Source organism: Octodon degus, unplaced genomic scaffold (assembly GCF_000260255.1).
Source record: "Octodon degus isolate 3935 unplaced genomic scaffold, OctDeg1.0 scaffold00050, whole genome shotgun sequence".
Lineage (NCBI taxonomy): Eukaryota > Metazoa > Chordata > Mammalia > Rodentia > Octodontidae > Octodon > Octodon degus.
In genome coordinates, this window is record NW_004524626.1 from 10,924,668 (window position 1) to 10,940,116 (window position 15,449).

At 51.2% G+C, this 15,449-nt stretch overlaps 2 protein-coding genes across 6 annotated transcripts in view; both read left to right on the top strand.

Annotated features, from left to right (window-relative positions):
- Positions 1 to 929: 929 nt before the first annotated feature.
- Ecsit (ECSIT signalling integrator) lies at positions 930 to 14,701 on the top strand. Of its 4 annotated transcripts, none has more exons than XM_023717185.1 (8): positions 930 to 1,028; positions 10,028 to 10,159; positions 11,074 to 11,491; positions 11,937 to 12,160; positions 13,605 to 13,662; positions 13,749 to 13,897; positions 13,986 to 14,091; positions 14,378 to 14,701. In XM_023717185.1, the coding sequence occupies exons 2-8, from the start codon at positions 10,064 to 10,066 to the stop codon at positions 14,620 to 14,622; spliced, it is 1,296 nt and encodes a 431-aa protein (XP_023572953.1). In that variant the 5' UTR covers positions 930 to 1,028; positions 10,028 to 10,063; the 3' UTR covers positions 14,623 to 14,701. The 4 variants fall into 4 exon arrangements, with proteins under 4 accessions (XP_023572953.1, XP_023572951.1, XP_004632870.1 ...); XM_023717183.1 differs by lacking the exon at positions 930 to 1,028 and adding an exon at positions 3,690 to 3,772 and having other exon boundaries at positions 10,025 to 10,159; XM_004632813.2 differs by lacking the exon at positions 930 to 1,028 and adding an exon at positions 3,697 to 3,774 and having other exon boundaries at positions 10,031 to 10,159.
- A 95-nt stretch (positions 14,702 to 14,796) lies between these two features.
- Znf653 (zinc finger protein 653) overlaps positions 14,797 to 15,449 on the top strand; it is a 12,761-nt gene continuing 12,108 nt past the window's right edge. Inside the window, exon 1 of one of the 2 annotated variants that reach the window (XM_023716967.1) lies at positions 14,797 to 15,200. In XM_023716967.1, coding sequence (XP_023572735.1) covers positions 15,034 to 15,200 — 167 coding nt within the window. In that variant the 5' untranslated portion in view covers positions 14,797 to 15,033. Of the gene's footprint in view, positions 15,339 to 15,449 lie in introns of both variants that reach the window. The other variant, XM_004632816.2, reaches the window with a different exon arrangement.

Sequence of the window (15,449 nt, forward strand, 5' to 3'; positions counted from 1 at the left end):
CTAAGCTGTCTCGCCGGCCCAGAATTGTGGATATTTAACCACAACCAGAGGAAAGGCAGGATTTCCCAGCACTTCATGGACCAAGAACAGTAGAGGTGTGGGACGGAGATTACAGAGGTGACAATGTTTCCTTTCAGTACATCGTATAAAGACCTTCAGGATGTGACCAGACTCATCGCTGGTGATGTTAATCTTCCTTTCTTGGATAAGGTGATGTCAGGATCATCCACTGTGAAGCTATTTTTAGTTTTTATTTTTCCCGCTGGGCCTTCACAATGAGATACATGCTCATTATTTTCTAAAAGTTTTATTCAGTTATAGGTCTTGCTAAATTATCCAGGCTAGGCTCCAATTTGTATCCTCTGGCCTCAGCCTCCCAGAGGCCTGGGATTACCTCCAATTGCTACCACTCAGGGCATTGAAGGGATTATTTTTCTGAGAACTTCTTATTAAAGATTATGTGTTTTAGTCCTTCTTTGTATTGCTGTGTTTTGCGGTATTAAATACAAAAAATTGGTGTATTCCTGGTTAACATCAACCGCTTTTGGAAGGATAAATAGTAAGCCAAACGACGCCACAAGTAGATATATTGGGAACTGCAAAGCCTGCAGCTGGGTCAGCGACCTACCACCGCCCACGCAAGCTGTCGTCCACGCAAGCTGTCACCCACGGTCTGCTGAACACACAGAACTGCGCCTGCGCATAGCAGGGCATGCCCGCCAGAGGGCAGTAATGCGCCTACTCACCGCCCACGTGTCTTGTCAACTGGGGGGCGTGGGTACATAGGTAGTCTGGACCAGCAGTTGATAGGCTACAGTCCCTCTCAGCTAGACCAATCACAGGAGTCCTGATGAGGCGATGTACTGCACCTGCGCACAGCTGCTGAGGCGTCCTGAAGCGCATCCTTGCCCTCGGCAGAGATCCCGGGGCCAGGAACAGTAAAGAACTGTGGAGATGGGTTTATAAAGACCAATACCCTCGCCTGAGATGTGGCAACTGCCAGGATCCTGCTTTATGTGCTGATCCACGTAGGTTATCTGCAGCCTAAAACTGGGGGTCTTTACATGAGCCCAGAATATCCCAAACTCCTTTATTTTTTTTTTTTTTCTTCTCTCTTTGGAGGTACCAGGGATTGAACTCAGAGTTACTTCTATTTATTTATGTATGTATATACGTATTTCATTTATTTTTAAAGAGAAAAAATAAGCCAGGTGTGGTGGTGCATGCCTGTAATCCCAGCACTCAGGAGGCTGAGGTAGGAGGATCATTGTGAGTTTGAGACCAGCCTGGGCTACAAAATGAGCTCAAAGCCAGCCTGAACTTCATAGTGAGACCCTGTCTCAAAAAGGGAGAGAGAGAGAGAGAGAGAGAGAGAGAGAGAGAGAGAGAGAGAACAAAAATTCAAAACAAGATAATAGGAGGGTAATGGTCAGTACACTGTGTGTTGTTGCCTTTAAATTACTCAGAGCAACTAATTAATTGTCCAAACAATATTAACACAAACCTTTCTTTCAATGAACTAAGAGAAATTAATAGTATAGCTATCGTAACTACTATATATGTGTGTATATATATATACATATATAGTTTTATTTTGTTTTGCTTTTCCCTCCCATCTTTTAAAACTTACTTTACTTATTCATTGGCTTTTTGAGGCAAGGTCTGGCTATGTAACCCAGGACGGTCTTGAATTTACAATGTCGCCACAGCTGGCCTTGAACTTTGCCTCCCAAGTGCTAGGATTACAGTCATGCACGCCACACCTGTCTTTCGGATTTTTGTTTGTTGTTACTGATTTTGACAGTGTTGGGAATTGAAGCCAGGGCTTCACGCTGACCTATGTCCACAGCCCTTTTTATTTTGAGGCAGCGTCTTGCTAATTCACCCAGGCAGCTCTTAGAACCTGTGACCCTGTTGCCTCAATCTCCAGAGTAACTGAGATTACAGCACTATGCCCAGTTTGTTGTTGTTTTTGTGGTGTCGAGGTGCATGCCAGGGCCTGCAGCATGCCAGGTAAGCGTTCCCCAGCTCTTCTGTTGCTTGCCTACTGATCAGGTTTGAGAATGATAGTAAGCTACTGTGGTGAGCATGGTACACAGCAGCGTCACAACAAGTTCCGGGTACTCAGCTTCACTTTCAGCTCTGCTGCATTCACGGACGCCCTGTGGCCGGGTGTGGTGGAGCATACCTGTAACCCTAGCTAGCACTCTTGGAGGCTGAGGCAGGAGGGGCAAAGGTTCAAACCCGACCTGGGCAATTCAGTGAGACCCTGTCCCCAAATTTTAAAAAACACTGGGGATGTCCCTCAGTGTGAAGGCCCTGGGTTCCATCTCCAGTACTGCATAAACTAATTTAATTAAATAAACAAGAAGGAACAGAACCCCCTGTGGACAGGAGAACAGAAGTCGAGAAGAGAAGGCTGTGGAAGAGGAACAGGAAGGCCTCCCAGTGTCCCCACACACAAGAGCCCAGGGCTGACAAAGGGTTACAAGGAGACCCAAACTGACATAGAAGATTGCGAGGCCATTCAGCTGGCGCTGGGTTTGCAGGAAGATGGGGAAGGCAGTGGAGGGTTGAGTATTTTGCAGATCAGAAGATAGGCACGTGGCGCATATTTCATGTTTTGGAGACAGGGTCTCCCCATGCAGTTCAGGCTGTCCTTGACCTCACTGTGTAACAGCCCAAGCTGGCCTTGAACTCTCAGTGATTTTCCTGCCTCAGCCTCTCAAGTGCTGGGATATCAGGCATGCGTCACCACGCCACTATGAGTCCGATCTGTGTAGTGAGACTCTGTAGACCCTCTACTAAATATATATATATATATATATATATATATGTGTTATAATTGACCCATTTCATGGGTGAGACCATGGAGGTGCAGATGGGCTAAGCATTTGTGAAGAATCACAGAGCTGGAGCATTAGTCTAGTCTCCTAAAGGAGACATCAGGGCAGTATCCTCAGAGGCTAGGACTCTGGCACAGTGAGCACTCAGTAAATGCTTGTGCAGTGAATAAGTGAACCCATATCCCTCTAACTTTTAATATTTCACCCCTGGGTTTTGTAAAGGGTTAATAGAGTTTTGTGCCTTAACTGTGAAAAATTATAAAAACCCCTTGTGCTTCCTGTTATCTACTCTAAGAAATGTATTCGCCCTTTTGGCTCAAGGCTGTTCAACAATAAATAACTGTTTCTTGTCAAGGCAGCAAGCTAACACAAACTCCCTCCCCAACCATCTCCTGTAACATAGTCAGCTTAAGATGTATCTTGTAAAAATATACACTTATCACTAAGCTGTGAAAGACCTTTTAGGTATAAACAGTTTGCAGCTGTGTCAAATGAATGCAGTTTCTGTTGTTCTGTACTAGATAACAAGTTTGCTTACCAAACTGGATGTGATTTCTGTTATAAATACCCCCTTGCTGGGGCCCCTGACAGGGCTCACAGGCTTCCTAAAGCCATCTTTCTTTTTGTAACCTAAAGCCATCTTCACAGCCAGGAAAACCCAACCCCTCCTTTCGGTCCTAACACCTTTCTGAGCTCCGCAGTCCGCTTACCAGGTGGGGGCGTGGCTTCCCCTCAGGAGGCGGGACCAGGATCATCTGTCCCCTTTATTGGTGATTATCCTTTTGTGGGCGGGATCTACCAAAATCCGCTTTCTTGATTTGCTGCCTCCCTGATAGTCCGTGACCCGGAAGCTCTATGGGTTGACATGGCGGCGCCCAGGCGCGACTCAGAACCGGCCCGGGTTTCGCGGCCGGTCGCGTGAGTAGGTAGGTCGCGTATGGGCAGGTGGGCACGAACCTCTGGGGCTTCGGACACCCCGTCAGGGACCTGACAGCGCGGGAGGGTGGCCTCAGAGAGACCCGGCTGCAAGGTCGGGGCGCCGTGACCTTTTGGCGTGCGGGCCGGGGACGTGCGGGCGAAGGCTGGCTGCGGTGCGTCTGCGGCTTCGCTGTCCTAATCTGCCGCTGCGCAGGTGGCGTGGGTGACTCAGAGCGCTCCAGGCTCTCGCCCGGGGTCACTCCAGCCTAGGACCAGTTAGGTCGCACCGATCTGAGGATGCCGATTATAAGCGTTTTGTAGAAATTCACCGTCTATTCGCAGTTATTTGACAGTTATTTAACCATATCCCTGGCGCCGCCCCCGCTGCCGGAGACAGGTAGACAGAAATCTTCCGTCTCCTCAGACAGCTGGACATTGAATAAATGAGCAATAAGCGGGTGGGCCGCGCGTGGTGGCACACGCCTGTAATCCCAGCACTGAGGAGCCTGAGGCAAGAGGATCATTGCGAGTTCGAGACTAGCCTGGGCTACAAAATAAGCTCAAGGCCAGCCTGACCTGCATAGCGAGACTTTCTCAAAAAGACAAATTCAAGAACAAAACAAAGGGGAAAAGACGGCGGTTTTAGATACTGGTGATTGTTAAAAACGTATTAATCAGAATGAGAAACCGTTTTACTTTTTTGAGACACAGCCTCACAATCGTTCAGAGTGTCTATGAACTCGAGGCAATCTGCCTGCCTCAGCTTTAAGAAAGGCTTTTATTTTAGAGAAAAGAGAAGAGCTCTCTTGAATAGACCGGGATGACCGCAGCACTTGTGCGGAGATCTGGAGGCACAAAGTTCCAGGCAGAGGAAGGAGTTCAAGGGGTCTGGGACCAGAATCAACTTGGCTTGTCTCAAAAACAGCGTTGCTGCATAGCTTGGTTGAAGTTTCTCAAAGTTCTCTCCAGCCCTGGAGGCAGAGCTGACTAGGGTGCAGAAGTGAGAGGCTGGGTAGGCCTTCAGGAAAGAGCTCGTGGATTAGGGTGGTAGCCTGCATACAGGGTGCCATGGGTGCATTTGGAATGGACTTGGAAGCATGTACTCACCCGGCGTAGAGAGAGGCAGAGGCAGGAGGATCATTGCAAATTTGAGACCAGCCTGGGCTACAAAGTGAGCTCGAGGCCAGCCTGAACTGAATAGTTAAGACGCGGTCTCAAAAAGACAAAAACCCCAAAAACTACAGTGGTGGAGAGGAACAAGTTTAAGTGGGTTGTCAGGGTGAACCTAATTAAGCTGGAGGTGGCTGGGTGTAGGTCATCGTGGCAGCAGGGTACAGAGACTGGAACTGAGGGCTGGGAACCCTCAGCGTGCAGCTCATCATGATGTGTCAGATTAATACATAGGACACTTGTGGCTATGGCTAAACTGCAGGTGGAGTCTGTTGGTCTGGTCTAGGCCAAGGTTTCATGCATTTTATAAGCTCCCAGGTGATGCTGGTGCCTGGAACACACTTTGAGCTTTGAGAAGCAAAGTTTCATTCTTTTTTTCCCCCAAAGGTTCATTCCTCTCTCTCTCTCTCTCTCTCTCTCTCTCTCTCTCTCTCTCTCTCTCTCTCATATATTTCAAAGGTTCATTCCTAATCTCAGCTGCAAATAATGTCATTGGAGTGTTTTTTGTGGTCCTAGGGATTAAAACCAGGGTCTTCACACTGAGCTCCATCCCCAGCCCTTTTTAAAATTTAAAGACAGGTGTCTCACTACACTACAAGGTTGCATAGACTGGGCTTGAATTTGGAATCCTCCTGCCTCAGCCTTTGAGGGCTGGGATCACAGGTGTGCACCCCCATGCTCCGTTGAAAATCCATGAGATCCCAGAAGGCCCGGCTCAGGAAGGAAACCCAGAATGCTGAGCAGGGGCTGGTGGGGGGTGGGGAGGGAACTGAGAAACCAGAGGGGACCTCTGAAGAAAGAAAGGGAAGGAGGGAGGCACTGCAGTGTGGGGACACCTGGGAGGAAGAAGGGATGGAGCCACTGCAGTGTGGGGACACCTCAGGGAGAAGCTGAGATAGGAAAGCAGCAGTGGCCTGCAGGGAGACTTCCGGTCGGGATTGGAGATGTTAGCAAAAGTTGGAAGCTGATAGAAATGATCCATTTCCCAGCTCACTCTCTGAGGCTATTACCCTGACACCCAAATGAAAGCCACTACAGGAGAACTACGGCCGGGCATGGCGATGCCCACCTGTCGTCCTAGTGCTCGGGGCTGAGGCAGGGGGCCTACATAGTTCAAGGCCACCTGGACTGCAAAACGAGACCCTGTCTCAAACTATCCCCCAAAATAAATAATAAATTGAAGGAAACCATTGCTGTGACATATCCATGTGACCCCAGCACTTGGGAAAGTGAGGGGAAGGGGCTGGAGAGATGGCTCAGTGGTCTAAAGCACCTACTTGGAACAAGCTTGGCAAAGCACAGGGACCACGGTTCAATCCCCCAGCACCACATGCCAGCCAGCCCCGCCCCCTGGTGGGCTGAGCTGGCCACACACACACACACACACACTAAATGCAAAATAAATAAAATAAATTTAAAAAAAAATAATAAAAAAAAAAGTGAGGGGAAGACTCAAAAATACACTCCAGGCCAGCCTGAGCCACACAGTGAGTGCCTCAAAGAATTTTAGGCTGGGGGTGGCGCTCAGTGGCAGAGCAATTCCCTAGCGTGTACAGGCTCCTGGGTTTGATCCTCAGCACTACCAATAATCAATACATTAATACATAAAATTTATATGGAATGGTGAGGGTCCAGAGAAGTGAAACCAATCTTGAAAAACAAGAAAAAATTTGGAAGAAAAAAATTTCCAGTGAAAGCTCTAGCACAGTCAAAATTGTACTGCCACAGGCTCAACACAGAGATCAAGATAGAACTGTGACCCAGAAACCCTAAGGGTCATAGTTCATTTTTAGCAGGGCACCAAGGTAATAAATCAGGGAGTCTGCAGGGATTGTACCGGGGTGCCCGGCTGGGCCCACGATGGGGGAGCGTGTATTCAAGAGCAGACCCCACACCTTAGCAGAAGAGCTATAAGCATAAAGCTCTTAGAAGAAAATAAAGCACTTCTCCAGGATTTGACATTAGGCAGTGGGGTGTTCTGTGGTTTTTACATTTAAAAAAAATTGTTGTTAGCCCACACTGGCCTCACACAGTGATCCTCCTGCCTCAGCTTCCAGAGTACTGAGATTACAGGTGTGTGCCACCACCCCCAGCAAGCAGTGGTATTTTATTTTTATTTTTTATTTATTATTCTTTTGGGCAGCACCAGGGTTCGAACTCAGGCCCTTGCACTTGCCAGGGAAGCACTTATTCCACTGAGCCATCTCCCCGGCCCCGGAGTGGTATTTTAGATATAACACAAATAACAGAGCTCCAGAAGAAAAGCTAAATTGGACTTCACCCCCATTAAAATATTTTTAACTTGAAAATTAATATTTTTTTCAAAAATATGTTTTTAACTGGCTGCAAATGAAAATGGCAAGAAAAAAACAAGGCCAAACCTGGTGGCACATGCCTGAAATCCCAGCACCCTGGAGGCTGTGGCAGGAGGATGGACACAAGTTCAGCACCAGCTTGGCTACACAGGGAGTTCACAACCAGTCAAAATTACAAGGCAAGACCCTGACTTAGGGGCCGGGGAGATGGCTTAGGAGGATAAGCACTTGCCTGGCAAATGCAAGGATCTTGAGTTCAATCCCCGGTTCCACCAATAAATAAATAAATAAATAAATAAATAAATAAATAAATAAAACAGATTCTTGGTACTTAAAGAGTTTATTAAAAAAAAAAAAAAAGACCCTGTCTTAACCCCCATAAAAAAGTGAAAGAGATAAGAATGATGGCACAGGCATTTAGAGAGCAGAGGTATGATTGCTTGAGTCTAGCAATTGAAGAATAGCTTAGGCAACATAAGAAGACCGTATCTCAAAACCAAAATAAAAGAGAAGACAATCCCCAGAATGGGAGAGAGTATTTGCATAAAGACTCTGGGTAGGGTGGCATACCTCTGTAGTCATAATGCTCTGGGAGGCTGAGACAGGAGTCTGAACCCAGCCTGGGCACCTTGCTGATTCAATGAAACCTTTTTTAAATAACTTTTTAAAAAAGTTATAAGTATACAGGGCCAGGGAGATAGCTCGGTAAAATAAGCTTCCGCCTAAGAAGTGCAGGGCCCTGAGGTCATTCCCTGATACTGCAAAACAAACAACAACAATAATAATAATAATAAATTATAAGTATAGGTCAGTTCAAAAGCTATGGGTTCAGGGGCCAGGGAGATGGCTCAGTAGAATAAGCGCTTTCCTGGCAAGTGCAAGGGCCTGAGTTCAATCCCTGGTTCTGAAAACAAAAACAAAAACAAAAAAAAACCCCAACCAAAAACCAACTATGGGGTCTGGTGAGATGGCTCAGTGGTCTAAAGCACCTACTTAGAACAAACTAAAAGCACAGGGACCTCGGTTCAATCCCCAGCACCACATGCCAGCCAGCCCCGCCCCCTGGTGGGCTGAGCTGGCCACACACACACACACATAAACAAATAAATATTAAATAAAATAAAAAATAAAAGTTTAAAAAAAAAAACAAAAACCAACTATGGGTTCAAAGCTGGGCATGATGGTGCACACCTGTAATCCCAATACTTGGCTGAGGCAGGACGAATGCTGCAAGTTCAAGACCTGGCTGGGCTATATAATTAGCTTAGGGGCAGCCTGGGCTATATAGCAAGACCCTGTCTCAAAAAACAAAATGAGCAAAAACTTCAATCTCCTGGCCAAAAAAAAAAAAAAAAAATCTTGGATCCATCCAAAATATATGAAGATCTCTGGGGTGGGGTAGTGTTTCATTTTGTTCTGAGACAGACCTCACTGTGTAGCTCAGGCTGGCCTCAAGCTCACAGCAGCCGCCCTGCCTCAGCCTCCGGAGTGCTGGGGTCACAGGCTTGCACCACCTCACCCAGCAGGGATTGGTTTCTGAGGTGAGTCGGGCTAATGCAGTTCGGGTTGGCCTTGAACTCACTGTATAGCCCACTGGCCGCACACTTCCGAAGTGCTGGGATTCCAGCCTTGCACCCTGGCAGAAGTGTTCTAGATTGGATCACAGTGATGATCACAGACTCTGGAAATGTTAAAAACAAAGTCAGAACCCTAAAACCTGGGGGCTGAGCTGAGCGCTGGAGCGTGTACTTAGCATGCAAAAGGCCTTGGCTGGATCCCTGGTGTGGGAAAAGAGGGGAGGCCTGGTCCTTCCAGAGGGCGCCCTGCAGCCTGCAGCTGTGCTGCACCCTGTCACTTCTCAGGCCTGGTGGCGGCTGCTGCTGCTGGGGGACTCGGCCACGAGGTTCCCACAGCCTTACTTAAGTTCAGCCTTCAGTGTGCAGCACGCAGCAGCCTCGCAAGCTGCGTATGGGGCGGAGCTGGGGTCTGCGCCTTCTGTCCCCTGGTGCCAAGGTAATAAATGAATTCTCAGAAACTATTTGTAGTGCTGGGAAGGAGCCCAGGGCCTTACACATGCACTGTGCCACTAAGCTGACTTCCCACATCCTTTTTTTCTTTGCTTTTTGCTTTTGGGTCAGGTGAGTGAACCCAGCGCCTTTGCACTGAGCTACATCCCCAGTTTTGGGTTTGTTTGTTTGTTTTTTTTTTGCAGAACCAGGGATTGAACTCAGGCCCTTGTGCTTGCCAGGGAAGCGCTTATTCCACTGAGTCATCTCCCTGGCCCCTACATCCCCGTTTTGATTTTTTTTTAAGTTTCTTTTGAGACAGGATCGCTGTAAATGATGAAGCCGCCCAGGCTGGAACTTGGGCTCTTCCTGCCACAGCCTCCCAGAGTACTGAAATGACAGGCCTGAGCTGCCATATGAGGGTCTTATTTACATTTTAAAAGATAATTTGAGAAACAAAAAGGCAACAGAACACTTTATGAGCCTTTTAACCTAATAGACAACAGATAATGTTAGGAAGAACAAAAAACAAGTGGTCCAGTGGGGAAGGGCTGGCTCAGAAGCAAGCGCCAGAAGAAGGTGACAGCTTGGCCCAGCAGAACCAGGACAGCTTGGGCTGGGAAGATGGCTCATAAGCGCTTCCCTGGCAAGCGCAAGGGCCTGAGTTCAATCGCCGGTTCCACCAAAAAAAAAACAAAAACCAGGATGGCTGGTACATGAGTCGTTTAGGCCCAGCTGTCCCAGGCTGACGGCACCTCTTCTCTCCCCACAGGTGGGGCTGGCCTGACCTGAGACCTCAAGCTCCAGCATGAGCTGTGTGCGGGCCAGGCTGCTGGCCCGCGGCCTCCTGAAGGGCTGGGCTGGCCTCTGCAGCGCTGACCTCCCCGGAGCCCTCCTCTCCCAGGTAACCATGAGCAGGGGGGATTCATGGGGTGTGAGGAGGACGCCTGGGGTTCTCCCTCATCCCCTTCAGCGTCTCCCCAGAGGAGCCAGCTCATCTAGGCCTGCTGTCCCAGCACTTGGGAGGCCAAAGCACAAAACTTCCTGTGTGTTCAGAGCCAGCCTGGGCTACAGTGAGACTCTGCCTGCCTCGGAAAATAAACAAAGCTGGGGGCTGGGGAGATGGCTCAGTAGAATAAGCTCTAGGCAAGCGCAGGGCCCTGAATTCAATCCCCAGTACCGCCAAAAAAAAGAAAAAGAAACAAAGCCAGCTGCCCTGTACTGAGGCTCATGAAGACTCACCTAGGGGGCTCGGTGTCTGTACAGGTGAGGTGTTAGCTTTGACACGGGGGCTAAGTCTTGGGGGCTGACTGTGGGCTCCTCCTGAATCACTTGTAAAGATGGACATAGACAGTTGGACGCCCTGTGCCTAGTGCTCACCTTACTGTTTTTAACATTGTTTTTTGTCTCTGTCTCTTATTTTTTGGTTTAGTTTATGCTTTTTTTTCTTTTGCTCCAAATGCCTTCAGAACAGGTTTGGCTGGCTGGAATTGTGGGGATCGAACCACAGCAACCTGAGCCTGACTGCTTTGTTGAAGCAGCCACTTAAAGAACTGAGCTATGGGGCAGGGCCCCCCCCCCCATTTTTGCTTTTGAGCAAGGTCTCAGGCTGACCTTGAATTTACAGCGACCCTTCTGCCTCAGCCTCCTGAGCCTGCAGCGCCAAGCCTGGTTCCCCAAGCTTGAGTTTGTGATCTCTCTGCCATACTCCCATGGGGGACCTTGGGCCCTCCAGGGCCATCTTTCCCAGGAGAAGTCAGCTAGGAACTCCCAGGTCCTAGGAACACTGTGGATTCCAGCAGTGCCCTCTGTCCCTAGGTGTCGCCCCGCCTCCCCCGGGCCTTCCACTGCAGCACCACCCCCCTCGCCTCCATGAAGTCCCTGGTTCCTCGACCCAGGGAGCCTGGGAAGAAGCCTGGGAAAGTCCCTGTGCCTCATGAAGAGCTGTTCCAGCCGACGCCAGGCGGCACAAGAGACAAGGCCAGCTTTGCGCTCGCTGTCCAGAGCTTCGCACAGCACAGCGTGCGCAAGCGTGGCCACGTGGACTTCATCTACCTGGCGCTGCGCAAGATGCCCGCATATGGCGTAGAGCGCGACCTGGCCTCCTACAACCTTTTGCTGGACATCTTCCCCAAGGAGGTCTTCCGGCCGCGCAACATATTCCAGCGCATCTTCATCCACTATCCGCGGCAGCAGGAGTGTGGCGTGGCCGTGCTGGAGCAGATGGAGAACCACGGTGAGGCAGCGAGGCGGCCCCTGCTGCTGCCTCCTCCTCCTTTGTTCAGTCTCATTATTTTTTATTTATTGTTTCGTTTTTTGAGAAAGGGTCTTTCTACTTAGTTCACTCTGGCTACGAACTCACTGTGTACCTCCACTCTGTCCTCACACCTGCAGGTATCCTCCCTCCTGCCTTGGCCCGGGATGAGGTGTGCGCCTCCGTTCCCAGCTGAATCTTTTCTAATTTTATTTTATTTTATTTATTTATTTTTTCCTCTTCTCTGGTTTCTTGGGCCTCTTCCTTTTTAAATTCTGCTCCCCCCTCCCCCACGCTGGGATGGTACCCAGAGCCTCCCGCATGCCAGGCAAGTGCTTTGCCTCTGAGCCACACGCTGCAATTCTTCCTTGCCCTCCTGCCTCTGCCCCTGTCCCATCACGCCTTCTCACCTCTGTGCCTAGCGCAGGAGTGATGCCCAACAAGGAGACGGAGTTCCTGCTGCTGCAGATCTTCGGGCGCGGAAGCCACCCCATGCTCAAGTACGTGCGCATGCGCCTGTGGCTCACGCGCTTCCAGAACATCAACCCCTTCCCGGTGCCGCGCGAGCTGCCCCAGGATGCAGTGGAGCTGGCCACGCTGGGCCTGCGGCACATGGAGCCCGACCTCAGCGCCAGGGTCACCGTCTACCAGGTACCCGCCCCTGTCCAGGCTGGCGGCTGCCGTCCCTCAGTCCCCGCCATGCACTGGGTGACTTTGCTAAATGAAAGGAGCCGAGTTGCAGGCTGAGCTCTCTGGTAGATTCCTGTAGCCCCGCTCCCTACCACAGCGTGCCTTTGTTTCTGGCCCTTGGGCTGCTATTCGTACATTTGCTGTTTTTTTTTTTTTTTTAAATTTTATTTATTTATTTTGTGTGTGTGTGGCCATCTCAGCCCACCAGGGGGCGGGGCTGGCTGGCATGTGGTGCTGGGGGATTGAACTGCGGTCCCTGTGCTTTAGCTAGGCTTGTTCTAAGTAGGTGCTTTAGACCACTGAGCCATCTCACCAGCCCCCGTACATTTGCTGTTGCTAGGACAAAATATCTGAGGCTGGGGACTTGGCCTGGCGGGGTGCTGCACATCTGTAATCCCAGCACCTGGGAGGCTGAGGCGGTAAGACTGCTGTCAGTTCAAAGTTAGCCTGAACTACATAGTGGGATCATGTCTCAAAAGAAAAAAAAAAATAGCTCAAGCAGTCCAATGTACTGCACATGTATTTAAAGCATTCTCCACAGGGTCTTAATTCGTATGTCTTGCTGCATGGCCCTGAGCCACTGGAAGTGCATGCAGGACTGTCCCCTCAGCTGGCATGAAGTCTCATCAGGTGGCATGGGGACAGCCACCTAAGGGGACAGACACATATGTACCTCTGGTGGTTCAGGTTGATGGGAACACATGAAGAAAAGAAAAAGATAGGTTACATGTGGTGGCACACACCTGTCACCCCAGCACTTGGGGAGGCTAAGGCGGGAAGATCACTGCGAGTTTATGGCTACCCTGGGCTCTGTAGTGAGTTCAAGGCCAGACTGAGCTGTATGGTGAGGTCCTCAAAAAGCCAAAACAGTGTTATTTGATTCCTGGGATATCTGTGGTGTAAAATTATTTTTTTTTAAATTCAAAGCAGTTTGCTAAGTACTGATCTAAATGGTGGTTTAGTGTCACCTGAAGGCTATTACTGTACTTAGTTGGCATCTGGAGACACTGAGGCATGCAAGGACAATGACTTGGCCAAGGTCACACAGATTACGATAGCCAGGATTTTTTTTTTTTTTTTTTTTTTTTTTGAGACAAAGTCTCACCAAGTAGTCCAGGCTGGCCTCAAACTTATGGCGATCCTTCTGCCTCAGCCTCCTGAGCACTTAAATTACAGGTGTGTGCCACCACTCCTGGCTTAACAGCCAGGATGTTAAAGTAGATGACTGGCTTCAGGGTTCCCTCCGTGTGAGAATCTGAAATGTTGATGGCTTCAGCCAGATCAGAGAGAACAGGATTCCCTGACATGTAGACCTTTCCTAGATTTGCAGGCGTCCCCATTCGTCCCCCTCCTGGCTTCTCTGTAGCACCTGAGGGTCACAAGCTTCTCCCACTCTTCCTCACAGAAGCCTTTGCCGGATGACGGGACAGATCCAGTAGATTCCGTTCAGCCCCACATCGTAGGTGAGCCCTGCCCCACGCTGGGCAACCGCCCTGACAGGTCCCCCCAACCTGGGCCCAGCACCCACACACGTCTCCCTCCACCCCAGGCATCCAGAGTCCCGACCAGCAGGACGCCCTGGCCTGCCACAACCCAGCCCGGCCACTCTTCGTGGAGGGACCCTTCTCCTTGTGGCTGCGCAACAAGTGTGTCTATTACCACATCCTCAGGGCTGACCTGCTGCCCCCCGAAGAGAAGGTAAGAAAGAGCTCGGGCCTGCACGGGGCCTGGGGGAGGAGGGGCTGCCAGACCCCGGCCTGACGCTGTCTGCTCCATGCTGAGGCAGAAAGAGCAGGAGATCCCGGAGGAGTGGAACCTCTACCACCCGATGAAGCTGGACCTGGACTATGCACGGAGCGGCTGGGACGACTATGAGTTTGATATTGATGAAGGTAGGACTCGGCCCCACAGGACCCTGTGCCCTTTGCGCTCCCGGATTGAGACGCCATTTACGTACCGCATGTCTTGTGCCCCAGGATGCTGGGCCTGGCTGTGTAGCCCAGTTCCACCGGATTTCACCGAAATAGTCCCAGCCCTGCGGGTGGGCACCTTGTGCAGGCCGAAGGCACAGCTGCGGGCAGGACTCAGGACAGGAGGCAGAGCATCTTAAGGGGGCGTGCGCAAAGGAAGCCGCTGCAGCCCACTAGGCCAACGTCTCCCAAACTTCTCTCCCAACAGTAGAGGAAGGCCCAGTCTTCGCCATATGCGTGGCAGGTGCCCACGACCAGGAGACTCTAGCCAAGTGGATCCAGGGCCTGCAGGAAACCAACCCAGCCCTGGCCCGCATCCCCGTGGTCTTCCGCCTGGCGGGGTCCACTGGGGAGCTCCTGGCAGCATCAGGACTGGAGGATTCACACCAGTCCCAGCATGAGGGCCAGGAGGAAGATGAGCGTCTGCAGCGACAGCAGCACGGCCAGAGTTGAATCTGAGGAGGCTTTGGACTGGTGTGACAGTGCAAAATTATGTTTGCGTGTATAGCAAATAAAAATTTTCCTCCTTGGGGCTGCCTTCCCTCTGTAGCTATGCAGCATCCCCTCCCCAGGATCTTAAGGAATCTGCAGTGGGCTCCTCCCACTCCTTAGGGCCTACGGGCTCGCCTATTCGAGTAGTGAGCATAAACTTTATTCCCGCCCGCTAAGTGAAGTTAGAAAGTTCAACACAAAAAGCGGCGTAAAGAATGGGGTTGCGCGCATGCGCAGCTGTAGCTGAGAGTCTCCTTTTGGCGCCGCAGGGCAGTAAGAGTCCGTAAGAAATTTCCCGACGGCGCGGAAGATGCGCGCCACTTCCGGTACGGCTCCTAACAACGGGGGAGGCTAGTAACTAGGGTGGGGGGGATGGCGGAGCGGGTGCCGGAGCCCGAGGCGGAGGCGGAGGCGGAGGCTGAGTTGGACGCAGGCGGGGAGGCGGCGGCCGAGGAGGGCGCGGCGAGTCGCAAGGCGCGGGGCCGGCCGCGGCTCACGGAGTCAGACCGGGCCCGGCGGCGGCTCGAGTCCCGGAAGAAGTACGACGTGCGGCGCGTGTATCTGGGCGAGGCGCACGGGCCCTGGGTGGACCTGCGGCGCCGCAGCGGCTGGAGCGACGCCAAGCTCGCCGCCTACCTCATCTCGCTGGAGCGCGGCCAGCGTAGCGGCCGCCACGGGTGAGGGGGCCCGGCCGAGGGGCGGGAGGGAGCCGGCGAGGGAAGAGACACCCCCGTCCCTATCCCCGCGGGCCGCGGGCACGCCCACCCCGCACGAGGTCCCGCCCGCCG